This window comes from Pundamilia nyererei, unplaced genomic scaffold (genome assembly GCF_000239375.1).
Source record: "Pundamilia nyererei isolate P.nyererei 1_Seehausen unplaced genomic scaffold, PunNye1.0 scaffold00035, whole genome shotgun sequence".
NCBI lineage: Eukaryota > Metazoa > Chordata > Actinopteri > Cichliformes > Cichlidae > Pundamilia > Pundamilia nyererei.
The window spans coordinates 799,664-826,446 of record NW_005187436.1 but is presented as its reverse complement, the minus strand read 5'-3'; the positions used below and the strand labels follow the sequence as shown (position 1 = coordinate 826,446).

Genomic DNA, 26,783 nt, shown 5'->3' with positions numbered 1-26,783 from the left:
ATCGGTCTTTCCTGTCTGAATTATTTAAAACAACTCCCCCCCCTCCGAAAAATAAGACCTCCCTCAGTTTCTCCCAGCGAGATTTGGCCTCGTTCATTTCATGATTGTTTGTGTGGATATCTTTCTGTGTGTACCCTTTCAGGTTGATGTGGCCTGGTTCTACAGGAACTGCCTAACAGACACTTGCAATTGTAACCGTGGGGGAGACTGTGAGTGTCTCTGCACGTCCATCGCTGCATACGCATACAAATGCTGTCAGCAGGGGGTCACAATTCACTGGAGATCACCTTCTGTCTGTCGTGAGTACATACATACACAGACAGACAAATACAATACAGGCTTCTGCTGTGTGGGTCAGGGACGTGACCTTTGCTTACCTCTTTGACCCATTTTCTGTAGTCACTCTTTGCATCAGTCAATATTTTGCCATTTTTCACAAGGTTAAATAATTCTTCTGTTATATCTTACATTTTACTCTTCTGGACTGTCTTTCAGCCTATGATTGCGAGTACTACAATCAAGGTATGTTTAACTGAGAATCTTCTACCAGATTTGTAAACCTTACTCTTATTCCCTGCCATCTTATTATTCATTTCCTCTTTCGCTCTCTCACATCACAGAGCTAGGCGATGGCCCATTTTCCTTGGTGAGTGCAGTCTATAAAGACACCATGTTTGGAGTGAATCGTACCAGCAGCTCTGTTTTTCCCCTGGTAAGAGAAAGACCAGGGCAGTTGCCTGCCCCAGGTCTACTGTTCAACTTCATGATCACAGCAGGATTGCAGAAGGACAGAACATCACGTGAGCATCTGCATTGTTATTATTATTATTATTATTATACATTGATATGTGTTTATTTTCTGCATAAATTACGTTGATTATGATTACGACTATTTGTAGGTGTTCCCATGGTGTCGCTGGAGTCTGCAGAGAGACCCAACTACTTCCTTGTTGTGTCAGGGCGCAGCCGTCTGCAGTTGGAGCAGTGGAGTCGAGGGGTGGAGTTCAGTCGTAGAGCAACCTTTATCCAGCACCAGGGGCTGATTCTCCCAGGTCACACTTCATTTGAGCTTGTGGCCCAGCCTGGAGTTTTTTTGACACTCACACGCACTGCTGCACGAGCCCAGAGATACGACACCTCACAGGGCTTCAAAGCCAGCAGCAGCTTCACACTGGAGGGTCAGAAACACACGCATATATACAGTGGCTCCAAAAACATATCAGAATGACCCAGTTCTTTTTTCTATAAAATGTTAGATAAACTATTATTTAAACCATAAAATGCATTTAGGACAATTTAACGGGAAGGTTTCTATTAAAAGAAATAAATAAATCCCAAGGAGGGAGAAAGCATGAACACAGTGTTCTAAATGGCAAGCTGGACAGGTTCTGATTGTTAAACTTAGTGGACCATGCCCATTCCTAATGTGATGAGCTAAACTCCACCATTGGTTGCATTGCTAGAGGCATATGTTTGAACTGATGAGCAACTGACTTAATAAATTTGTTACATTTCAAAATCACCTTGAAACTTGTTGGTTGAACATCAATTAAAATGTGAAGAAAAATTCAAGCATCATTTGCTTGCACACAGGAACACTTTGAATATATATTGTTAAACATCCGTGAGAAGGGAAGCAGACACAGGAACACCAGCTGCAGATTGGTCTGCATGGCTCTGTGCAAAATCAAATCAGAAACAGGTGATAAAAAGCAGCAAGGACAACTCAGCTTAAATATTATCTTATGAATAGAAACCATTCATAAGCTAAAAATCAAGACAGCTGTACCTGAACTTGCCTGAGCCCGTAATGTGATGTAAATCCATATTTTCCGTATGAATTTAGCTCTTTTTACTTGTCCAAATAACTTTTTGGAGCCACTGTATACCTTTTATAGATGCATGCTGTACATACAAATGCTGACTAATAAGGTATGTTTCCTCTCTTCTTGCAGAGAGCACTTTTGTAATACCTTACCGTATGATGTGTGAGTGGCGCTACCAGTCCTGTGCAAGTCCTTGTGTCCCCACGTGCAGTGACCCAGATGCTACACGCTGCCAGTTTCTTCCTCCGTAAGAGGCTTGGCTAATTAAAAAGCAATAATAAAATCAGCATAATGTGTGCTCGACGCAAGTATTGAAGTAGTTTTGTATTTTACAGTGTAGAAGGTTGCTTTCCACGATGTCCAAAGAACATGGTCCTTGATGAAGTCACTAGAAGATGTGTCTACACAGAGGACTGTGAGTACAGCCATTTTTATTTGAAGTTGCTGTAAAAAAAAGAAAAGAAAAAAGATATGGTTTTCTCATATACCAAAAAATAAACTTAGTACAAAAAGCAAGGAGATTTATGTTTGGTAAGTTATTGCTTAGCTGTAACAGCACTTATAAAAAATCGTATATTTTGGAAAGCCTTTTTATTTCTCTTAATTGTAAGGAAAATACATTTGTGAATTGAGCAGCAACATGGACCGTACTACAGCTGTCAGTTGGTGTCTACTGCAAGCATGCCATGTTTGACTGATCTGGATTGGTCCCATGCCATAAGACAACAACCAAACTGCAGCATTACTTGGCTGTATATGGTTCTTCCACATGCTACTGAAAAAATGGTTAAATTGCCAATATGTCTTATTACTTCACACTTCAAACACCCAATAAAATAAACCACACCAAAGTTTTTGAACCCACATACTCAACACTGCTACTCAACTCAAAAATGCATTTTGTGGCACCATTTAAGTGGAAATAAACAAGCAATTCAACAGTGTAAGGTTTATTGCCAAGAAGCAGGATTATGACAAAGAAATAATCAATCAGACATAAATGTCCTTTCTTTTGTGCCAAGTTTATATTTTTTCTTGGTTTGCTCTGTATATGACGATGGTTTTAATCATTTTCAATTGAAAATATTTGCCTGTTATAATAAACGTCTTCTCCAGGTGTGTCTCTTCCCCCAACTCCAACCCCGTTTGCATATGTGACGCGGTCTAACAGGACTACTACAGCACCACTGCCAATACCTACGACTACAACAACAACTTCTACTACCACCACCACCACTACCACCACAAGGCCGACAACAACCACTACAACCACCACCACTACTAGAGGCACCACTACCCCCTCCACTACTATCAGGTCCACAACAACCACTGCCACTTCTACCACCACCACTCCTGCTACTACTCCCAGCACAACATTAGCCACTGAGCGTGTCACCACTCTGCTCACCCCAACTTCATCCACGTCTCCATCTGCTACTCCCACCACTATTGTTTCAACTACTCTCAGTCCCACAACCCCGACAGAACTCACCACTCTCAGGACAACTGAAACAACCCCCACTCAAACGCAAACTACTACGGTGACTACAACAGTTACCTCTGCAACGCCTTCCACTGTACCCACTGGAGCCACTACAGCCCCCTCCACTACTTCTCGTCCCTCCCATACCTCACCCTCAATTCCTACCTCCACCACCATTACCGCACCATCCACATCCCCGCCTCTTCCAACATCCCCCACCTTACCACCCACTACAGTTGTTACAACTACCTCCACCTCAGCTACTTTTGAACCTGAAACCACTACCAAATCCACAACCACTCCTCAACCTCCTCCAGCAGATACGACTGTCGCCACAGAGGCCACCACTCCAACAGACACTCCAACAACTACAGCACCCCCTCCTACAACCATCGAGCCCACCACTGAGCCTGTAACTACAGAGATAGTCACAAGTCCTGCAACCATTCCTGTAACAGAGGAAACATCAACCACTCACCCTTTCCTTTTGCCCACTATTCCCTGTACAGTAAGTCTTTTGTTTTAGTTTATTATATATATGCACAAATATAAACGTGCATGAAAATACCCATCCTTGTTAAACTTTAGAAATCATGGTAGCAATTTAAATGATTACTTAAATCATCATAGATTCCTTACATGATTATTTAGTATGAATAGGCTTTAAAATATAAGCAAAATGCTACGAAGAGTCCAGGTTGCTGTTGACATTTTTAATAGTTCTGTTGTAATCTTGTAGTAAAATAAGTGTCACAGTAAGCATCCACAATACTAGCTCTCTAAAACCAGTGAAATTCAGTCATGTTTTTTTAAATTGATGCTGGTGCTACTGTTCATACCGTTATGTGTCAAAACAAATTATACCTACTATTAAAAATTAAGAAATGCTTTCTGACTCACAATGAACCTTTCATTTCAGAAAGGCTTGATCGGTCCTCGTACCATAAAGGCAACATTTCTGCATTACCTGTGCGCCAGTCACATATCACACCTATTCTTGTGGCCTTTCACTGACTTCCAGTGAAACTCAGAATCAGCTTTAAAATTCTATTACTAGCATATAAAGCTTTACATGGACAAGTCCCTGCTTATATAGCAGAGCTTCTGAAACCTTATCAGAGCTGCCGGCCTCTCTGATCCTCTAACCAGAGCCTCCTAACTGTCCCTCGCTCTGATTTTAAAACTGGAGGTGATCGTGCTTTTGAGGTTGTTGGGCCCAACCGTGGAACAGTCTTCCTTAGTCGGTCAGGTCGGCTCACTCCATTATTTCTTTTAAATGACTACTGAAAACTCATTTTCATCATTATTGCTATGCAGAATATCCATTCACTTCTGCCCTTTTCAGGGTCGCAGGGCTAACACACAGGGACAGACAACCATTTGCACTCACACCTATGAGCAATTTTGATTGATCGATTAACCTAAGACATGGTAAGTGCATGTGTTTGGACTGTGGGAGGAAGCCAGAGCACCCAGGGAGAACATGCAAACTCCACACAGAAAGACCCTGGCCTGATGGTGGAATTGAACTCAGGACCTTCTTGCTGTGCAGCAACAGTGCTAACCACCGTGCCACAGTGCTGCCTGCTATGCAGAATAATGCATAGTTAATCTGCATACACATACTGTATTCTAAGCAATAATGGGTTGGGCTGAAAGAAAAAAACAGATAAATCATTATGTAGAAATTAAATATGTGTGTTTGATGATGATAATGAAGTTTAAGCCAGCTCAGCTTTTAAAAACAGAACGTGTATATTTGCATCCACAGCCCCCATACTCCTATCGCATTGATGAGTGTGTTGAGCTGATCTGTTTTAATGGAGAGCTGCTGCTTCACAACTCTTCTCTTCACTGTCGCTACAACACCACCCAACCTCAGTGCAGTCTGCTGGGCATGCCTATCCTGGTTAACACAGACCCCTGCTGTCCGCAGTGGCAGTGCCCGTGTAAGTTTAGCTATATGCACTAAAATAACTTGGTATGAAATGGTATGAAAGTTTTCTTTTGCCTTGATAATCTGTTTGGCTTTCACAGGTCGCTGCACTGTAATGTCAGACCTGCGTGTGATCACATTTGATGGTAATAATGTAGCCTTGTACGACAATGGCTCCTACATCTTGGTTAACCTGCCCAGAGAGACTATTATTGGCACTGTGGAGAAATGTCCAACTAGTCAGGTATTATATAAAGTAAATGCAATTAAGTCTAATATACTAAAAAGCAGATGTTAATGGCTTACATTGATGTTTTTTCAGAGTGTGAATTCCATCAGGCGAACTGTGAGTACAGCTTCAATCCTTCCGTGTTATTCCCTGCAGTTATACTTGCATCAAAGCTGTTGTATTATTATCTCATTATGACTACTCTTTAATGTTTCCTGCAGAGCCCTACAGGTGGAACATCTGGACTTTGTTTTAAGAAGCTGAACATTACTACCTCTTTCTACAGAATTATAATCAACCGACTCGATCGGAAGGTGATTATTTTTACCAGCTTTAATCCCAAGACATATTCAATTTAGCCTACATAAATAATATGCTTGCATTCTTTATATTGGTCTCTAGGTTACAGTAAATTACAGACCTGCTAGACTTCCGTTCTCACGTCAGTCCCTTTATGTGGAAGATACAGGAAGCATGTACCTTATCCACACACCTGGCGGGATCAGTATACAGTGGTATCATAGCACGGGCATTATGGTGCTACAGTATATTGCTCCTAATAATACATCTGTGCCCACTCGAGGCCTGTGTGGTGAGCTGTCATATACATGCACCCATACACACACATACCCACTGGCTTTGACTACATCAGCACCAACATCAGCCTCTTTTATCTAAGTGCCATCTTTAGGCCCTTTAAGGTTTAATGTCTAAACTGCAGCATCACTTTGACTTGAATCATTATGGGATATGACAATTTGAGATGTCGAGAGCTATTTGGTTTAATTAGGCAGACACCATGTCACTTGACATTTTTATTGCTCATTTGCTGTACACACACACACATACATACACACACAAACCTGTCTGTCCACTATGCCAGGTTGCTGCGATGGGAACCCAGAAGATGACCTGAAACTGCCCAATGGCACAGTGGTGAGAGAGTTGGGAGACATGATGATCTTCCTACAGGCATGGAGAGTCCACACCACCGATGAGACCGAACACACACGCAGGGTCGGAGACAACTGCACCACTGGCGACTGCTCCACCTGTCTCTCTATGCTTTACCAAAACGCTTTCACACCATGCCACGGCAAGGTACCCAGCAGTGCTTTCAAAACCTTGATTGTAGTGAATGTGCTAAGTTACTTTGTCATTTGTATTTTGCATTAAAAACGGTAGCAGGAGAGTAAATGGGGTTGCAGTGGCCCAGGAAGCAGAGCAGGTCATCTACTAATTGGAAAGATGGTTGTTCGATCCCTGGTTGCTCAAGTCAGCATCCCAAAGTGTCTTTTGGCAAGATAGTGAACCTGAAGTTGCTTCTGATACGGTCACTGGAGTGTGAAAGCACTTAGACTTAGAAAAAGCTGCTTGTATGAATGGCTGAATGAGACTTCTTGTGCTTTGAATGAGGAGTAGAAAAGTGCTATGTAAGAACCAGTCCATTTAACTGATTTGCTGGTCAAAAGGAAAAGCTAAGGCAATTTTGAAAAAGCTTTGTTATTTCAAGTATTCATCATGCAAAAATACCAAATGTGAGGATATGCCATGGTGTGTGCTGTGGCAGGCAAAAGGGAAGACACAAATGCAGGACTGGAACATGGAAACATAACTTAAAACGGCAGCTTTATTGCTGGGAAAAACACTCCATTAAATAAACTCATGAAAACCAACCAAAACCCTGAACATGGAAACAAGGAACTGAAAAAACGAGGAAACTGGGAGCACTGAGACCGCACACAGCATTGTGAGGGTACGAGTACAACGTGACAACCAACAGAGGAAAACACAGGGCTTAAATACACCAGGGAGTAACGAGGGAATGGAAAACAGGAGGGAAGTACAGCTGGAGCTAATGTGACATAATGAGACAACAGAAACAACGAAGAATACACTGACATAGGACATAGACTGTCAAAGTAAAACAGGAAGCACGAGCCAAAGACGCAGACTACACAGACGTGGAAACATGACAGACTCTGGAACAGAGGGAACATGAAGAACAGAGACAAAAGTAACAAGACATGGGACACAGGGAAGACATAAAGACAGATAACTAATACTAAACATACAACATACGGAGAACAGAATTAAACCTTCACCAAGAACACAGAGGAGGCACAGAAACAGAACAGAAACCCAAAACTAAGAACTATAAATACAATACAAACAGAAAACCACCATTCAAGGAGTATAAGTTAAACCAAAAACCCAAACACTGGGTCAACAGACCCAGTGCCGTGACACGATATGTGGTTTGTTGATTAAAAACCCACTCACCCTTTCATGCCCTGCTTGTGTTTTTTTCAGGTGCCTCCGGAGCAGTTCTGTGACATCATTTGGGCAGGTGACCTTCATTACAAGGACCACCAGTGTGACTTCTTGGCAGCCTACGTGGCGGTCTGCTACACACATCAAGTCTGCATCAACTGGAGACGACACAACTTCTGCCGTAAGGAGACACAGCATAAAAAATGACATACTCATTCAGATGAACTCATTCATGGTTTTTGTTTTCTCATGCATTGTAATCTTGCAGCACTCCGGTGTCCCCCTGGTAAGGAGTATCAGCCATGTGTGAGCACTTGCACCAGCCGCACTTGTCTAAACAGAGATTACTACGAGGAGACTACCTGTTCCTTCATCAGAGAAGAGTGTGTGTGCCGCAGTGGAACTATCCTGCACCGTGCTGATTCACCTTACTGTGTAACCGAGGACCGTTGTGGTGAGTTATTACTTGCCCTTGTGATGAACACTGCAATGTCTAAGATGCTGCGTAAGTTTGTTATTGTTTTTGTTTGGTTCTGCTGTATCCAGTGTGCACAGATAATGAGGGTAACCCCCGGGCCCCAGGCGAGGTGTGGAATGGCTCTGCTCGGAGCTGCTGTCTCTACAAGTGTATGGAAAATGGCTCTGTGGTGGCTGTGGAACCAGACTGCAGCGCCGTGCCTACTCCACTGTGTGAGAGAGAGGGAGAGTATGTGCTGGATGTGCTGGAAGAAGGAGCCTGCTGCCCAAAGAAGATCTGTGGTGAGTTGCAACTGTCCCCGTTTATCTTTTATCTTTGATTCATCTTTAGGTTTTACCTTTTTCTTTTTTACTAGTAACTAACTAGTACATGACCATGCTACAGTATTGCTTTGTCTGGTTGTACTGTTGGCTAGCAGATATACTTAATCACATTGAGAAAAGTAAAAAACTAGTTGTGGGAGATGTTTTATAAATGATAAAATGGGGCAATATTATCAGTTGCTACGTGGTTGCTAGGCGTATAATTAAGCTTTTTGTGGATATAAATGAGTTATTATTGTTGATAGGATAGCATGCTTTCATAATACTTTATGCACCTACAACAGTAGGTGCATAAAGTATTATGAAAGGCTAAAGCAGGTACCGGTAAATTTAGCCTAGAGGGTTGCCAGGCAACGAGATGGCATCATAGCATATCATGCATAATTCTCCTTTTGAACCTGTTATTGTTGTTAAATGGAAATTCAATGATGTGTTTAATAAGGTGTTAGAAGTGCAGAAATAAAAATAAATAAATAAACAAATAAAAATGTATCATTTTTATATGACAACATCATAATATCTGATATAAAAAAACAATCCAGAGGCCTAAAATCCACCTCTGAGCCAAATCTGGTTGCTCAACTTCATATGTTTTATGAGGACTTTGTGGACAAAGGAACAAACAAACACATAGACAGAGATTTTGCATATTATTATAGTGAGATACGACATTGATGATGTTTCACCAGATGTTTAGCTTAATAAAAGTGTGTCCTCAAATAGTTCGCAAAGTATACCACCATAATTTACACCAATTTCAGAGACCAAAAATCATTTTCATTAGTATAAAGTAATACCCATTAAATGAGCAATCCTTCACTACTTGTTAGACTGCAACATGACCATCTGTGATAGTGAAGCTCCACCTTGTGATAATGGGAACAGGCTAGTGATCGGTTACAGCGCTCTTTCCTGCTGTCCAGAGTACCGCTGTGGTAAGAACAAACTTTCATCATTACATTTTATAAACTTTCTGTCAGATATAACATTTGGATTAAACAGTTTCATTCACTAAATGGTCTTCCTCAGAGTGTGACCCCATGGCGTGCCCTCCTGTGTCTACCCCAGAGTGCAGGGAAGATCAGTTTCTAGTCGAGGTCAGGGGGCAAAAGTCCTGCTGCTACTCTTACCTGTGTGGTGAGTTTAAATTGCTGTGTACAGGCCTGCCTGGTTTGAGGTCCCTTTAATTACGGCAGTAAATCTGTGAATGTTCTTGTTTGTTTTCTCTCTGAGCAGTGTGTGAGTCATGTATCGAGCCCATTCCAACTTGCTCGAACGGAGAAATTCTGGCTGTGGATCTGAACACCACCAGCAGCTGCTGTCCACAGTACCACTGTGGTAAACTACATGAGCAGGCTCATGTGTGTATGTGTGTGTATGTTTTTGTCTAACATTCAAGTAATATTCATATTTTGTTCCTTTTATTGCAGTCTGTGATGTCAATCTGTGCCCTGAATCATCTGTGAGCTGTGCACCTGGTCTCTCTCTTGTCCAAACTGCCATTCCCGGGCATTGCTGCCCCCAGCATCACTGTGGTACACAATCGACAACACACACATATTCATTCACATGCACACCCGCGTATGCACACTCATCCAAATAATTACTTGTCAATTCACTGCTGTGTTGATGACTGCAGTAAACTCAGAAGTTGCTAAGCCTGTCATGCCCTTTGCGTAAACCTCACATTACCTTCCTCTTCAACTTTTTTCTTTCACGTCCAGAATGCCAATGTGAGGACAGTTCTTTCCCCATCTGTCAGGTGGTAAGTCAGCAAAAAGCTGAATCAGAAGTCACTGTCTAATCGGGTTTTTCTGCAAGGAAGAGGAAAAAGTGAGCAAATTCAGTTAAGTCAGCAATCTGTTTTTTTCTCAGGGGGAGGTGCTGATGGAGGTTCCAGACAGCAACACCAACTGTGGCTGTCCTCAGCGTACATGCCGTATGTGTAACGTGACTGAAAGCACACAGACACCTGATAATAGTGTGACAACAGAGTCTCTGCAGAAATCCTTTCTGTTTAACACTACTTTATTTCCAAAATGCTCAGCAGCTTTAATAGTTACCTTTTTGCCTGCGGCGTAATCTTTTCTTCTATGTTTGTGTGTGTGCAGAGAAGGCAGAGGTGTGTCTTTTCCAAGGGGTGACAGTGCTGGGCCCAGGCCAGTCTCTGGTTCAGTACTTTGAGGGAGAACTGTGCTACACTGTCCAGTGCCTGCATCATAAAGATCCAGACTCGGGTTATTATGCCATGGAAATCACCTCTGTCAACTGCTCCCAAAAATGTGGACCAGTATGTATCCAATGGAGCTTTAATCTCAGGTTTGACTGGTCACTTGATTGGTCAATATTCTCTTATCCAATCAATCGTTGATCAGGCAATTTCCTGTGTTAGTTTCATAAGGAGAAAAGCACTACATGAAAAGCCTGTAAGTATTGATTTGACAGTGGTAGTAACAGACTCTCTGTGAAAAATAGCCCCTTATTCTCTCAGCTGGGAACTCACTGAAACCAGAAGTTGATTGCTACCATAATTAACCTTTACATTTACTGAACTTTTACTAAGAGTCAGCTCCAAAGTAATTAATAGCATCTCATGTGTGGCCTAATAGAGTTAAAACAGATGGCAAAAGAAGTTATGTGAAAACTTTTCAGCAGTTTGCATATCACAGCTATATTTTATTTGAGTTAGGCTTTCCTTTCCCTCCCAATCTCCAATTTATAGTTTGGTTGAAGAGGAGATTACCAAGATTTTCATTTGACTACTGTCTCTGTATTCAGTGTATTTAAATGTGAGCAAAATCCTGAAGTTTTATCTCAACTGAGGCATTTGCGCCACATCTCATCCTGTTATATTCTTTTTTCTGTTGGTCCTCCTTTCCTTTAACTTTTCAGCATCAGGTGTATGTACCATCTACAGACCCTCAGGTGTGCTGTGGTTCCTGTAAAAATATCTCCTGTACTTTCACTAATGAAAACGGGACAACGGAGCTTTTCACTGTAAGAATGAACAGATCCACATCCAAGTGCAATTAAAGCAAAATCTTTAACAGTGCTAATTCTGACTGTGTGTGCAGGCAGGGAGTTCCTGGGTGGAGAACTGCACACGTTACGACTGCATGGAAACTGCAGTGGGAGCGGTGATACTTGCCTCTGGGGTGGTTTGCCCACCTTTCAATGATACAGAATGTATTCAGGTTAGGACCGCTACTTATAATCTATATCTAAGTATGAGTTTAACGATGCCTAATTTTTTATCTAAAGTTGCTCAGTTTGATATTTTTTCTTATATATTAAACTTTTAGTATTTCTTTCCTATCTTCTTTGCAGAATGGCGGTGTTGTTCAGAGCTATGTGGATGGCTGTTGCAGGACATGTGAGTCTTTAAATTTATTCAGGGCTTCTGGTGTCGCTTTGAGCAGTCAATTAGAGGGGTGAGCGCCTTGTTGCTTGGCAGTGGATGGGCTTATTGGCTGACTGGTTGGGGGTGTGGCCTTTTGTAGACGGTGAACATAAAGCCTGTTGGCCTATGAGTACATTTCACAGTCCCTTGCTTTCCCTGGTGTCCCCAAAACCTTCTGTTGACATATTTAAGAGCTACCACAGCATAAACTGAAGAAATACTTGCTGAAAACCTCAAGTAATTAACTAACCAATACATTCAAAGGGATATATTACACTACACTCACAACCTCCTGAAACTGTACTTTAAGGGTGAACATAACTGAACTATCTTGATGTTTGGAAAAAGTTTGAGTTAAAGTATCTTCTGAGCTATGTGGATGAAATTTGTAATAAACATACAGTGGTGAGATTTCCTCTCTCTTTGGATTCAGCGTTGCAGCCTTGCCCGCTTGCCTGCTTAAGCAGTTGTTCTTGCTGTTTGGCCAGTTGAGGTGTTCACAGTGAGCGTTTTACCGCTGAAGATGTGAGATGGTGCAGGGGTTAGCATTCGCCCTGCTGAGCTTTGTAGTACATCAAATGACTGCGTTCCTTGGCTGGCTGCCCGGAGTGACCCAAAAAAGATGCGACATCCATGTGCATGCAGGCCGCAATGATTCCATCCGCTGTGTGTTTGTGTGTGACATTAAACTGTGCTTTCTGAACAAAACATGACCTTGTGTTCTCCTGACGTTCTTTGAACCGGACGGCTGCGGTGCCAACGATGTTTCCAGGTTCTGGAGTGGGTGTTTTACCATTTACCGTTAATCCTGTAACGCCTACTGGTAGTACAAACTGTGACACAGGTACCACCATCTTGCACTATTCCGACTTCTTTGGCATCCTTGCTCTCAGTGACTCATTCCCTTGTGTTTTCAAATTCTGAATGTGTACGGTGTAAATGCGGTTTTTTATGTCTTTTTCAGTGTCTGTGTGTCTTATCGTTTCATTTCCTCTCTCCACTTTTGGTCAGATCCTTAAAACACAATATAACCTGCAAAGCATTTTAGGTTATTTGTAACAGAAAGACCTTAATAAAATAAAAATTGCACTTCTTGTGAAATAATATAAGCTTCAGTAATGCACACACAAATGTTTAGAAGAAGCACTTCTGTTTTTTTCATGAATTTCAGGCCCACACAGAATTCTTTGAAACTTTGATTGGTTTAAAAGTAAGGTTAAATTTAGGTCAGTAGCCATTCAGTGGAACTGTGCTGGGGGACCTGTATCCCACACCCCCACCCATCACCCAGCTGTCAATCAAAGTAAGCGCCTACTGCTCAGCAACAAAGAGCCAAAGTGAATAGGCATTTCAGTGTGTATGTGAAGTCTCTGTAGTGTAATGATTAAAGTGCATTTGAAAGTGAGCATATTATCATTACTGTGTGCCAAACACCAAACATCAGTTTGGTGTATATAGGCTTCTCTAAAAATATCTGGTGTGTTAAGGATCTATGATTACTCTGAGGATCCTATATTTCTTCCTGAGTGTTAGTCTGTGTGAAAATCTCTGCAGGTAAAGAGGACGGCAAGACATGTAAGCGGGTGGCCATCCGGACTACCATTAGAAAAGATGATTGCAGGAGCAATGCACCGGTGAGAGAGAAAAGAGACATTCACTTGTGAAAATGAGGAGTCTGTGAAAGCAGAATTTTAAACACATTTAGTAGTTGTGGTTGTGTTTTGTTTAGTAAATATATGTTTTTCATTTGGCAGGTTACAGTATATTCCTGCGACGGGAAATGTCCATCAGCCACCATATTCAACTTTAACATCAACAGTCACGCCAGATTCTGTAAATGCTGCCGTGAGAGTGGACTGCAGACCCGCTCCGTCGCACTCTACTGCTCTCGCAATGCCACAGTCGTGGAGTACAACTTCCAAGAGCCTCTGGACTGTTCGTGCCAGTGGAACTAAAAACAGCTGAATGAGAGCAAGACAAGTGAAGAGAATGTCTAAATAACAGGGTGGGGTAGGGGGATATCTGAATATTGTTTTACTAATGGACAAACATGAAAACCAGCCATGTCTTTTTTTTTGTTGTCGTTGTCTTAATACACTTTACAACACTGACTTTGAGTCATAGTTGTAACTAAAAGATATGAGAATAACCGATTTAAGAGGCGGATTGTTTTCCAGATAGTTTTCTCGCACTTTAGCCTTATTTTCTGTAAGTCCTGCAGTGCCAACCCATTCAGCTTCTAGTGCTTTCAGCTGATGGTACCCTAAGCTTTTGATCCTACAGTATATGAACACATTGTTGCGTTTTTAAATAGCAGTTGTGTTTAAACACTGTATATGAATTTTGGTTTGTCTTATAAGATTCATTTAGCCTTTATGCTTTGTTGTCTTAGAAAAGTTGAATTTCTTTCTCAAATGTTATTTTGTCTTCCTTTTAGTTTTTACAGTAGTTTAATAAAAGATTTAACAGTGCTGTTGTCTAAAACTGTGTCCTCATGACCTGCGATGTTTTTATACTCCCTCCACTTTCTCTTTCATTAAACCTTTATTACACACATACTCATTCTGGTTCAGCATTAATAGTGCTGACACATATTTATGTCTCACTTTTCAGAGGTTATTGCTGAGTGGGAGCCACCTCTTGACAACAGACGCCCTTAGTAAAGTCAGCTCTTTGCCTGTCAATCACTTCTCCCTTTCACATTCCTGTCATTCCACATGGGCCAGCGCTCCCACCACACCCCACCTCAGAGCCAAACCATTCTTACCACTGCAATGCTCGGAGCAATTTGCAGCACATGCTTATTTTAGAGGTTAAATAAAGTCGTGAAAACAGTCATGAACTGTCTGCTCTAACCGAGTGGTTGACCGTTACTCTAGAGGTGTGAAGCATGGCGGGCGGCTTTGCCCAGTGAGGACATCTCAATTGCTCATAAAACCCCACCACATCTTTTCCCCTCAGTATGCCCCACATGTCCATCTCTCTCTACTTATCCCCCTCCTCAGGAGCCCAGCACTGGAGTGGCCGTGTGCCCATGGTTGTCATGGTAAAGTGCTCTTATCCCGACAAAGAGGCAGAACAAATTGGGTTGAACTAATGCACACGCAATCTCTCTCTCCTCCTACAAACCCAGGAAGACTGCCTCCTTCTTCACTTGAGGCTTGCTTCTCGAGGGAACTTTGGCTTCGAGTGCGCGCTAAATTCAAAGTCTTGGCTCTGCGTAAATGTGAAGTAAAACTAAGAGACTCCCCCCAGGCATTAACACGTCGAGGCAGCTGTAACTGAACTAAGTAAAAGCTGAAAGGTTTCACGAAAAAAAATGAAAAAGTTTCAACCCGTTCACTTTTCTTGTTCTTCAGTTTTACGTCAGCGACCAAAATAGTTTGGGACTTTCCACAACTGATGTTTACGCACAGCTGGCTTGGATTTTCTTTTTGTGCGACCAATGGCTGACGAGAGGAAGGATCTGTTGTGTCTGGGCGTGGAAGTGACTGCATGTACCCATGTGGATCAGTGACACTCCTGGAAGGTGTGCTAAATGAGATGGATTGAGATTCCCAATGGGTCAAACACAGCGCCTGTGGCTACTAGCAAGTTTATGTCAGGTAAGGTAACCCTGCACGTAGCAGTTATCTGTAAATAAGGTAAAACTGCGTTCTGGGTCTTTTAGGCTCAGTTATTTTCCTGTATCAGTAAGATTTAAATATTACATAGCGATTTGGGGCGCATTCAATTATTCAGCAGACATTTAATCCCTTTCTCTTTCCACAGGTGGTCTTGCTAACCTGTGAAAAACATTCAAACACTGTTGAGGTTGAAGTTCTTTTTCAGCCCTTTAGTCAAGATCCAGACAGCTACAGGGTCACCTGCAGACCTGCAAGTAACCATCTGGTAAGAACATTAGTAATGGTGAAAAAAAGCTGTGAAAGTCTTATTAAGTTTTGTTCGTTTTTATAAAGTTTACTCTGTTCTCACTTTCTGTCACATCTTTGCAGGTATATGTGAAGAGCTTCAATAACTCAGCATGCTCCCATCACTGCAGGATATTATTGAGAATGGTTGAGGATCAGAAGGGGTATAACATCACGCTGAGAGCCAGCAGGTGTGATGCGGTGCTCGAGACAAAGACCTTTCACTTCCGTGAGTGTCTGTGAAGTCTGAATCCAAACACCACATGTTGTATTTCTATCATGTTTAATAACGTTAACACCTCATCCCCTTTTTGTGTCTCAACAGTTCCAGTGTCCACGTCCTCCTTTAATGTATACAGCACAACCACCACCGCCCTTCTGACATGGAAACTTCACAGGCTGCAGACCCTGTCCTCCATAAGCCTGTACAACACACACACAGAAACTGTCGTGCACATCTTCAACATAAACTCTTCAGAAGTAAAATCCCAGTATACAATGAAAGGTTTGCAGCCGGGCACACGCTTCAAGGCCAAAGTCACAGTGACTACATACCTCAAACAGTTTAATATGACCTTGAAGCAGAGACTCAGAATTCGTCTGGAAACAGGTATTGTGAACATTAGTAATCCTGTGATCGCATGACCACAGCTCAATTATTAACCTTTAAGTGACTGCAGTCAGGAATTTGTACTGTAAGCTGATTGTAATATGTTTCTCCAGCTCAGTGCCCACCTGGCTGGATTGCCATTGGGGGAAGCTGCTACATTGTGAGAAGAACAGGGTTGACCTGGAGTGATGCACTGCACAGATGTTCAGACCTTGCAGCAGGAAGTCATCTGGCTAACCTGAAGAGCCTGGAAGATCTGTTTTTTATATCTTCTTACCTCCTGTCCCAGAACAACTTGCTGCTGCTATGGACGGGACTTAATGACCAGCAGGTATGCACGAACATATTTTAAATCACTTTAATTCTAAAAAGCAGCATTTATAATGACTTTAATTTTTCATTTTTGTCATGAATAACTGAGCACTTAGTACTTTAGAGAGGATTTTCTAAAAACAAAACAACATTTTGATTAAATATATTGAAAAACATGCACTTAAATATCCTCCAGGGTTAGGTGGTTGTGGAACGTGTGCTGCATGACATTATATTTAAACTTTTTTTTCTGCATAAATACAATTTCTTTGCATGAAAGTTTTTCACACTTGAAATCAAACACAAACCTTGTGAGGAAAAAAACAGGTTTTGCATTTAGGTAATTATGAATATTTTTTTATGACAAAAAGCAAAATATGCCTAACAAGGGAGGTCCAAACTGTTCAAAAATATTCCTGGTAGGATTTTTCTAAAGTTTTGTTAAAATAATTTAGTTAGAAAAACTCTGCAAGCTATCGCTGAAGCGCTGGATATCGCAAGGGGAGGTTTTTCACAAAACGCTGTTCACTTTGACAATGCTTCACCGCAGCACGTAACCTTCAGAGGGAAAGTTTGTTTTTCATACTTAAATGGCATTCGACTCGTGATGTCTGCCTCTTTCTTGCCCTACAGGAAGAGGGCCGACCTCTCTGGTCTGATGGCTCATCATATAACCGAACAAACACTATGAAGACTCTGCTACCAGCCAACCAGACGGACTGCTTCGCTTTCCAGAGGAATGCCACGGGGCCGGGATTCTTTCTCACTCCATTCTTCTGTAACATCCCCTTACCCTTTATCTGCCAATATCAAAGTAAATAACTTGTGCACGAGCTGTTTATTAGCCAGCATATAATATTTAACAGTAGTTGTAATGTATAAGTCATATGCAATATATAATTTGGGAGTATCACCACATTTCGTTTGTGATATTGCACAGCACTTACAGATTCAAACCATGCAATTTGTGAGCACTTCTGCCACTTATTTATCTTTTCAGGGTGCTAAGATATTGCTTTTTCCTTCTTTACAGCACGTTTAGTTCCTGCCTCATTCTCATTCGACCTGGTTCAGGTGACAGAGGACCTGGTAGAGCTTCGTTGGAGTGATCTCTCACTCTGTAACTCACCTGCTCTTTCATCATTTGAGGTATTCCTGCAGTACCAAGAGGAAGAATACGGAGAGTGGGATCCAAGTGAAGAAGAAAGGAAGCAAGAGGACCAAATGGGCACAAAGAACCAGAGCACGCCTAAAAAAATTGTAAGGGTCCCCATTTCGATCTCTTCTAGAGGCGTAACTTTAGCAGGTTTATCTCCAGGAAGCATCTACTCCTTCACCCTTCAAGCGTCTCACCCTCCTGGCTTCGCTTGGAGCTTGGGACAAACACAAATTGCATATACTAGTGAGTGTATTGATAACCACTTACACAATTCAAAGGACATTATATTAATAGAGGCTGACTTTTAATATTTACACTGCCTTTCTTACAGGACCTCATCCTGCTCAAAATATCACTGTTGGTCCCATTACAGCCAGTCACATTAGCGTTCATTGGATGCTGCCAGATGTGTCATTTGTGGCTGGTTGGACTTTTGTTGTACTATATGAAGACATGTCTTTGAAACAGGATGGTGTAGTTGGCATGGCAAACATCTCCAGGTCATCTGGGTTGAGGTCCTATACTGCAGTAATTGGAGGGCTGGAATCTCACAGGAAATACAGGATTGAAGTATACACAGTTACCGAGCATGGGATAGGGAGCTGTGGACAGGCAACTCTAACTGTAAAAACTGGTAAGCATGTAAATGTTGGATTCATGAACAATTTCTAAAAGCTTGTTGTCCAGTAAGTACTGTCTGGTGCTATGCTCTACCTATTTTTAAATTATATTCTAGGAATTATCTTGTACTTTTTAACAATCGCATGGCTTATTTGAAATCTCTGCAAATACTGACAAGATAAGGTAAATGCAAATGGAAACTTTACAGAAAATTGAAGTTATTCTACACATTAGTTGCTCATGTAAGCAACCTTTAAGTCTGTCCAGTGCACTTAAGCATTGCTGTGAAGTGGAAGACAGTATTGTGATGCCAGTGTGATTCATTTCACCAGAATAAAAGGCGCAAAGTGTCACAAGTGAAGATGGCATGAACGCAGACTATTGCCTTCTCAAAATATGCATCTTATTAAGCAGCTAAATAGCTTCACATCCAAGTGGGCTAGTTTCAGTTTGATTTTTAGTGCCATTCCAACATTACTTGAGAGGTTATTAATTTTTTGCATGTGTTTACATCTACTCATCAGTATTCACTGATGATCCTGTTGGCAAATATGATTTCATAGATGTGTTTCTGACTGCTTTGCAATGCTCTCCTAAATAATATGGGCAGTATAGATTTTTTTTCAGTACAATATTAAATGAAATGGTTATGTGCAGGTATGCATAAGTAATCATGTAGCTTTTTAACCTCTGACTTTCAAATAATGCTGGTTTGTACTTCTTAGCGGTGAAGGCTCTCAGTGGTCTGGTAGTGATAAGCACTAGGAGCAGAAATCTGACTGTCTGTGGCACCCAACCACCCAGCGATCCTCCAGACGGTTACTTTATCACATCCCAACCTCTTGACAATCCTACTGCTCCTTTGTTGTGGCTAAACCGCTCCAGTGCATATGGACACTTGATAAATGGATTCATGTGTTTTAATTTGGGCACATTTACTCCTGGTCAGACGTATGAAGTTGGAGTTGTTGCTCTGAAGGGAAATGACAGGAGCAAGAGGTCCAGCGTCATACACACCACAGGTAAGAGAAATAATAAAAGTGTCCAAATAGATGTATTGCAATTTTTTATTATCTAAGATACTCCACTATCTGTCTTTGACTCTTTTTGTTTGCCTTTGTGTATATAGCTCCTATGCCAGTGCAGGTAGCAGTGCCTGTCTCGGTGGGTACAAACTATGCACAACTGTACATCCAGCATCCACAACTGGGTGTGATGGATGGCGTAAAAGTGTGTGCGTGTCCTGGAGACTGGGATACTGTTTGCAAGGGTTTGGGCAACTATCTGTGTGACTGGTACTCCCTCACTGCTCAAGTTCATCTCATAAACCTCAGCAACCTCAGTCCGGGGTCACCGTACCAGCTCAGAGTGCACAGCACGAGCCGAGAGCAGTTGGGACCACCATACTACAGCCGCCTCTTTAGAACAAGTGAGTTACCTCTGTCACTACCAGCACATACAAATGCATGCACTATTCAGAATGCGTGTAACAGCTGCACTTAAACTGCTCCTACCTGAGAGGTGTCAACACAAACACAGAGATTTAAGGCCACTTTAATTAAGATAGCTTAGTGCAACCCTTGACTGCAGTGGAGCTGATCATATCATCCTATTTCACATAACTAAGATAGGCACATAGAGTCCAGATGGTAAGTAATTGGGTAGATATACATGTTTTGTTCTTCGAGCTCTATGCTTCAGCAAATTCAATTTGAATCAAATAATGGATAAGGCCACTAAAATGTCAAGTCACAGATTTAATTTGAGAAAGCTTATTCAAGTATAAAAGGAACTCAGTGAGCTACAGTGCATCTCTTTGATCAAAAGTTCCTGTTTTATTAGTGGGTTAAGTTGAAACTGCAGTATTAACAGATGATGACCAAAGTAGGTCAGGGCTGACTGAGAGAGCTGCCCCTCAGGCAGAGGTGGAGTAGTCTGTAAATATGATGAGGAAAGTGATTAAGCGAGCAATGAAGCTCAAACAAAGACAAAAGAAATTATGCTTCTTTTTTTTTTTAATGCATGTGCACAAAACTGGAGAAACACAAAGAAAAATGTGTTATGGATGATCTGAAAAACATTTTTCAGGCAATTGTAAATACATGTAAAAAAAACACCCAAACACTTTATGTCTGTACAAAACATCACAAATGCTCTCAAATACCTTTGTCAAAGGTTAAGAGAAGACCTCATCATAAGACCCGCCGAAACAGAAGAGGCAAACTGCTGTTCAACCCAAATGACAGAAAAGCCACATTACACATCAGAAACGCAAGAAAACAAAAATAATGTATGACTGCCGATATTCTGAACACTATTTCTATTCATTTATTGTAACTGTCCTAATTCTTACAGATGGATTGTATGAAGAGAGTCGTGCAAAAAAAGTCAAGCTACTACTTGCTGTGTATCCTCGCTCTGTAACAAATTGTTGAATGGCCCATGATAGAGGTTAGCCATCTAAGTATTCCTGAGGCGGTAGCAGATGTATTCCCCAATCTCTTTTCTTGTTTACTGTTTGTGGATGGTGGTTGCGTTACCGTAATCTGGAGAGGGCTTATTTTCTTTTGCGCTGCTCATTTGGCTTCACTTAAAAGCAGATTGTGCATCTTCATCATGTCATGGAGATAGCAGTAATTCAATTTCAAATGTAATCCATCCTAATCTTGGCACGACTTCACTGTTTCTCTCTCTTTTTTTTTTTAGATTTTTAGTGATAACATTTAATGTTTTAAAAAGATGCATCACAGATCACAGAGGCCGTGCTCAGAACTGTATGATAGATACTGTATTTTGATCCCTTTGTTTGAAACTTCATATCAAACTATAACACAAATTTTCTGTGGAGTTTGGATTTTCTAAATGAATAAAATCTTTAAATCTGTTTCTAAAACATTGTTTGCATAAATTATTAGAACTTTTAATAATCGTTACACTTAATGGGATGTGATATATGCTTTGTAACTTTAGGTCTGGCTCCTCCTAGCAGAGTAAGGGAGGGTCAGGTGACAGATACATCCATTGAGCTGCTTTGGGATCCTGCACCAGGCCAGGATCACAGCTACGAGGTCATCTGTCTCAACTGTGAAAGCTCACAGAAGGTAGAAATACAACAACTAAAAAAGCTCCCAAAAATTCACCTGTTTAGGAAGCATATCAACAGAAGCCTTTATTTGATTTCCCCGACAACTTTTCAGTGTCTGGTTTGATAATTAAATCAGAAGTTTTCACACCCACTGAAATAAATTTCCTCAAGTGTTTCACTAATCAGAAGTAGCTTCAGGGGAGACTTATGGTAAACAATAATTGGCATGTTTTTAATGTATTCAGTATAAATATATACAATTATAATAAGGGTCTTGGTCAGCTTTGCTGGTTATCTGATTTGTGTGCTGCAGGTGCAGAAGGTGTTGAGTCAGAGTGCAGTATTTTCAGGTCTTACTCCAGGCTCGCTTTACCGATTCGAAGTACGGACAGAGAAGCAGTCCTTTACTGACAGTTCACCAGTTACGATTAATATCACTGCAGGTAAATACAGACACACAAGTACAAGCACGTCTCTGTCTCTCTTTCCTAATAACTATCACTTTCTGCTGTGCCAGCTTCCAGCCCAGTGGAGGTCTCTCTTGTCAATAAAACCACATCATCCATATGCATTAGTTGGAGTATGTTGAGGGGATTGGTGACTACACTCATCCTGTCGATCAAAAACAGAACAAGCACTCAGGAGCGGATCACATCTTATCAGGAGCCCAGGTCAGTCTCTGTTCTTCTCAGCCAGTACACAAATTACTGCGGGTTTATGAGCCTGGCGTTTCAATCATCAGATCGAAACTACTTAAAAACACCGAGTGCTAAAGCTGAGTGTGTGTACACAGATTATTCTGCTTCAAGTGCCTCGCTTCTGGAAGCCAGTACACAGTTGAAGTTATTACCATCAGTGGGGACAGAAGAAGTAAACCTGCTACTATGACCCTCTGTACTAGTAAGTGTTCAATCGAATAATGTTGATGAAGTACAAAATAGATGAGCGCAAATAAATTCAAATGTATTCAAAAATAGCACGCATTAGATAAAGAAGAGAAGCAAAATTACTTCTATCTGCATTTGTTAAGGTTCACTTCAAAGGTAGACCTGAATGCAGACAGAGTAAAATCAAGAGTGAACTTTATCTAAAAACTGATCATCAGAGTCTATAAAAACAGCAAAACACACAATAGACAGCCAAACAGAGCAGAAGGCCGGACTATATTTACACTGAAGACTAAGAGGGCATCGCCGATGGAAGAGGAATGAAGCACAGGCAAGTAATCAAGACAGTCAGACTGGAAGTAAAACACAAAACAAGACACCATAGAAAACCAACTATCAAAGTAAAGCAGGAAACAATCCAAAAGAGATGGAGACAACAAGACTCAGACTAACATAAAGGCGTAAACACAGAAACTAAACCCACATAGCAAGCAGGCCCGGACCAGATCTGGTATCAAGCCGGCACTGCTGGCGGACTTCTGGCATGATAAGACATATGTCATCCAGATATGGGCCAGGCCTGACATAGATGGCAGTCTACGTGATGGCATGCCATATCTGGCTCGATTGTGGTTTGGTTTATGTGGCCCAGGCCCATAGAAAACAGGTCTGGCCTGGATCTGGCAAGCTGGCACTTCTGACTGTCTGGTTTCATGGCAGAGTGTATGTCAACCAGATGTGGGCCAGATCTGGAAATAATGGAACTATTTATGTTCCTATTTTAGTTAGAAGACCCAAATGCCATGTTGCAATACTATACTGCTATGGTAGCCAATGTTTCAAATGCAGGTTTGACAGGTTTGTGAGTGTACACTTTATCCAAAACCTAGTAACGGTTTAGTCATCTCTGCCAGTGGGTGGCTGTAGCTCAGGAGGTAGAGTGGGTCACCTACTGATCGGAAGGTTAGTGGTTCGATCCCTGGTTTCTCTAGTTTGCATGTCAAGAGTGTGAATGTGTATCAGTGTAGTTAGAAAGCACTCAGTTAAGAAGAGTGTGTGTGATAGGGTGAATGTGGCATGTTGGATAGACCACTTTGAGTAATCTGGGAGACTAGAAAAGCATTATATAAGAATCAATCCGTTCACTGTCTGAACAGAGTTTCGTCTGTTATTTTTGCACTGTTTTGCATGTTCTGGCACATGTTGTTATTACATGCCTTGATTAAGGTATGCATTAGGCTGACATCTGGGGCCAGAGCTGAAACTCAATTTCAGTTAGTTAATTTTCAGTTTAACAAAACGTTATCACAACAATCTAATTCATCATTAGAACAACCCTAAAGCAGAAGCAGGAAACATAAACTTAATAATGTCACAAAAACTCGAAATTACTAAAACAACCGCAAAATCAAAACTGAATACAACAGAAAACAGCAACTCAGAATAATCACAAAGCCACACGACAATAACAGCATTTCTACAGCAAATTTGGGTAAAACTGTGTAAAAATTAAACATTTTGAAATCGCTGTGTTACAGCAACCAATGCATCAAAAATGATTTAGCTCATTAAAGTAAAATAAATTCATACAAAACAAAATATATTGGAAAGGTAAAAAAATATATACTAAGCAATGGAACAAGGAACTTAAACCAATAAAAATATCCAAAAAAGTACAGAAAATATATTTAATAATGTAATACTATAATCAGTTATGTTGCATATAGAATTAGGTCCATAATTTGTTGGACAAAGATACATTTTTTTGTAGCTTTGTCTCTGTATACCATTAAAGTGGATTATAAATAAAGACAAGATGTGATTGAAGTACAGATTCTGAGCTTTCATTCAAGAGGTTTAACAAAAGCACTACATTAATTGTTTTGGAATTACAGACATTTTTATACATAGTGCTAATTTTTAATCACCAGTCTGTAATAATTAACCATTATAATGCTTATTAGCTACAGTAAACATTAAAGTAATTGATACTTTTGGTAAATTTAGCCCATCTTTTGATTGCCTTGTGTTCAAATGCATGACTTTTACTTTTAAAAGACTGTTTTTATACTGCAGTATTGCTACTTGCACTAGAGTCTCAATACACCCTCCACCACTGGTGCTCGGTCGTATCCAGTGTCGCCCCCTGCTGGTTTATAATGAACTGAACCAGTAAAGAACACAGAAAGTTTAACTTTTTAGGTGTGAGTATGTGGTGTCAAATGCTAACAAGCACCTTGTCTCAAGTTCCTGAGGTGCCACAGGAAGTGACTCTTTCAGAAAACGCAGTGACGTCTGTGTCTGTCACCTGGAGACCGCCACCAGGACAGGTGATGCAGTACAAGGTAAGACATGCACAGCAATGCACAAGTCCAGAGGTAGAGGCAGTACGAGATGCCATGGTATATTGGTATACTGATTCATACCCCCAAAATATTGATTAATATGATTGATAGATAAAAGTACATCACCTGGGTCAGGTTCTACACTCACCTGTTGTTACTAAGCAACTGCTGTTGGCACGCCACGGATTTGGTTACTTCAGAGAAATATGACCTCCACAGAGCTACATCCAGGAAGAATGACCAAGCACATTGCCGACACACAACAAAAGTGCTCACTGAGTTATTATTTAAAGCAGAAAATATGAGCAATATTTAAAATGTTGAATAAAAATAGACAGAAATATAATCTGTTATATTAGTTGTTTTGTTTTTTTTCTCAGCTTCTTTTTGGCCTGCTGTCTGTAGACAGGAAGTCATGGACCGAGGTGCTTGTCCAAGGCACAAGTTGTGAGGTGAAGGATCTGATCCCCGGATCAGATTATGGGGTTAGCGTTCAGAGCGTACTGGGCTCAGACTCCAGTCATGCGGTCTACAAAAGGTTCAGCACACGTGAGTGACGCAAAAGCATCTAGAAACAGAGACGCACCGAAACAAGAGCACTTTCCAAAACAAGAGGCAAAAATTCTAAATTGTGTTTCAGGCCCAGCAGGAATACACCATCTCTATTTAGATCACCTGACCTCTTCTTCTGCGTCTGTGAGCTGGGACAGTACACATGGAGAGTTTGACTTCCACCGAGTGACTGTGACCAACACTTTAGTCACGTCCACACTCACCATACCCAAGGAGAAGCAGGTTGCTGTGGTTACAGGGTTGCTGGGTGGCTGCAGCTACAACGTGACTGTTGAAAGAGTGAAAGGAGTGACAGCAGGGCGCTCTGCGTTTCTGACTGTAACTACAGGTAAATGATATCACAAATGATGCTGGTCAGCACCTCCACCCCGTTCTTATCACCAGCCTTGATCATGTCTTCATAAATGTTAGAAACTCTCTGCTAACATTGTTTTTCCCTTTCATGTTCTTCTTGAGTGCCAGCCCCTGTGCAAGGATTACATATCACAAACCTATCTGCATGTGCCTTCTCGTTGCGTTGGGAACAGGCAGCAGGGTGTGTGGATCATTACCAAGTAAATCTGCTACCAAACCAAGGAAATATCACCATGCACCCCGCACGTGACGGATACATTCAGGTACACACATACTTAGTTAGACGCATACAGTACTGTTTAAAGGTTAAGTTAAGAAATGTACCATAATTGTAGACGCTGGGACAACAAGCGTGTAAAAAGTTCACCTAAGTATCATCAAAGCCTTTGTCATTTCACCAAAGCAGTGTTTGATTAAAAGGAACAAACTCAGAGTTGCAGTAGTGTTGTAATATTAAAGTGAAAAAAGTACACACACATACACACATAGATCTCTTGACCAGTCACATTCCGGCTTCTACCGGCAGCCAGGTGTCAGTTACCCCCCAAAATGTAACCTGACACACCTCAAACCACACACATAGACAGTACAGAGAGTTGAGTAATAGATCTCATTATTTGTTAAGTTGCCCTCTTGAGCTCAACCCTGAATCATTCATTTGCTTAAGCAGCTCTCCTGGAGGGAGAGACCAGTGGGAGACTGTTAGCCTTGTGCTAATGAAAGGACCCACTGCCCTTCCTTGTAAAATTCCAAACATTTTGGACTACCTCAAGAGCAGGATCTTTCAGTATTTAATGCCTGGATGACTAACCCTGTAACCTTCATTAATGCCATTAACCAGCAGCTTCTAGACTCGGAGTCATCCCTGTCCGGCTCACTGGATTACCTGTAGCCCACTGCTAACATTTGTGCACTAATTCTGGAAACAGGTATACTGGTGAGGCCTCTAACCTGCTGTGACTAAACTAAAGCTAACT

At 41.3% G+C, this 26,783-nt stretch overlaps 2 protein-coding genes across 2 annotated transcripts in view; both read left to right on the top strand.

Annotated features, from left to right (window-relative positions):
- Window positions 1-14,420, top strand: part of otogl (otogelin-like) — a 28,919-nt gene extending 14,499 nt beyond the window's left edge. The window contains exons 30-57 of the mRNA XM_013910038.1: window positions 143-299; window positions 496-522; window positions 621-800; window positions 900-1,178; window positions 1,956-2,073; window positions 2,162-2,241; window positions 2,943-3,817; window positions 5,081-5,258; window positions 5,347-5,489; window positions 5,568-5,591; window positions 5,696-5,788; window positions 5,877-6,066; window positions 6,358-6,575; window positions 7,788-7,929; window positions 8,017-8,202; window positions 8,295-8,507; window positions 9,380-9,484; window positions 9,579-9,686; window positions 9,786-9,887; window positions 9,980-10,084; window positions 10,274-10,314; window positions 10,425-10,488; window positions 10,661-10,839; window positions 11,442-11,546; window positions 11,624-11,743; window positions 11,877-11,922; window positions 13,504-13,583; window positions 13,704-14,420. Of these exons, the coding sequence (XP_013765492.1) occupies window positions 143-299; window positions 496-522; window positions 621-800; window positions 900-1,178; window positions 1,956-2,073; window positions 2,162-2,241; window positions 2,943-3,817; window positions 5,081-5,258; window positions 5,347-5,489; window positions 5,568-5,591; window positions 5,696-5,788; window positions 5,877-6,066; window positions 6,358-6,575; window positions 7,788-7,929; window positions 8,017-8,202; window positions 8,295-8,507; window positions 9,380-9,484; window positions 9,579-9,686; window positions 9,786-9,887; window positions 9,980-10,084; window positions 10,274-10,314; window positions 10,425-10,488; window positions 10,661-10,839; window positions 11,442-11,546; window positions 11,624-11,743; window positions 11,877-11,922; window positions 13,504-13,583; window positions 13,704-13,904 (4,359 nt within the window). The 3' untranslated portion in view covers window positions 13,905-14,420. The remainder of the gene's footprint in view (window positions 1-142; window positions 300-495; window positions 523-620; window positions 801-899; window positions 1,179-1,955; window positions 2,074-2,161; window positions 2,242-2,942; window positions 3,818-5,080; window positions 5,259-5,346; window positions 5,490-5,567; window positions 5,592-5,695; window positions 5,789-5,876; window positions 6,067-6,357; window positions 6,576-7,787; window positions 7,930-8,016; window positions 8,203-8,294; window positions 8,508-9,379; window positions 9,485-9,578; window positions 9,687-9,785; window positions 9,888-9,979; window positions 10,085-10,273; window positions 10,315-10,424; window positions 10,489-10,660; window positions 10,840-11,441; window positions 11,547-11,623; window positions 11,744-11,876; window positions 11,923-13,503; window positions 13,584-13,703) is intronic.
- Window positions 14,421-15,380: 960 nt separating this feature from the next.
- On the top strand, window positions 15,381-26,783 carry LOC102211101 (receptor-type tyrosine-protein phosphatase beta). The gene is made up of 19 exons (XM_005729900.1): window positions 15,381-15,554; window positions 15,721-15,840; window positions 15,945-16,089; window positions 16,186-16,470; window positions 16,584-16,801; window positions 17,416-17,560; window positions 17,816-18,184; window positions 18,273-18,575; window positions 19,288-19,584; window positions 19,692-19,991; window positions 21,533-21,663; window positions 21,961-22,090; window positions 22,165-22,318; window positions 22,441-22,547; window positions 24,782-24,879; window positions 25,260-25,428; window positions 25,520-25,780; window positions 25,909-26,069; window positions 26,736-26,783. The coding sequence occupies exons 1-19, from the start codon at window positions 15,510-15,512 to the stop codon at window positions 26,745-26,747; spliced, it is 3,450 nt and encodes a 1,149-aa protein (XP_005729957.1). The 5' UTR covers window positions 15,381-15,509; the 3' UTR covers window positions 26,748-26,783.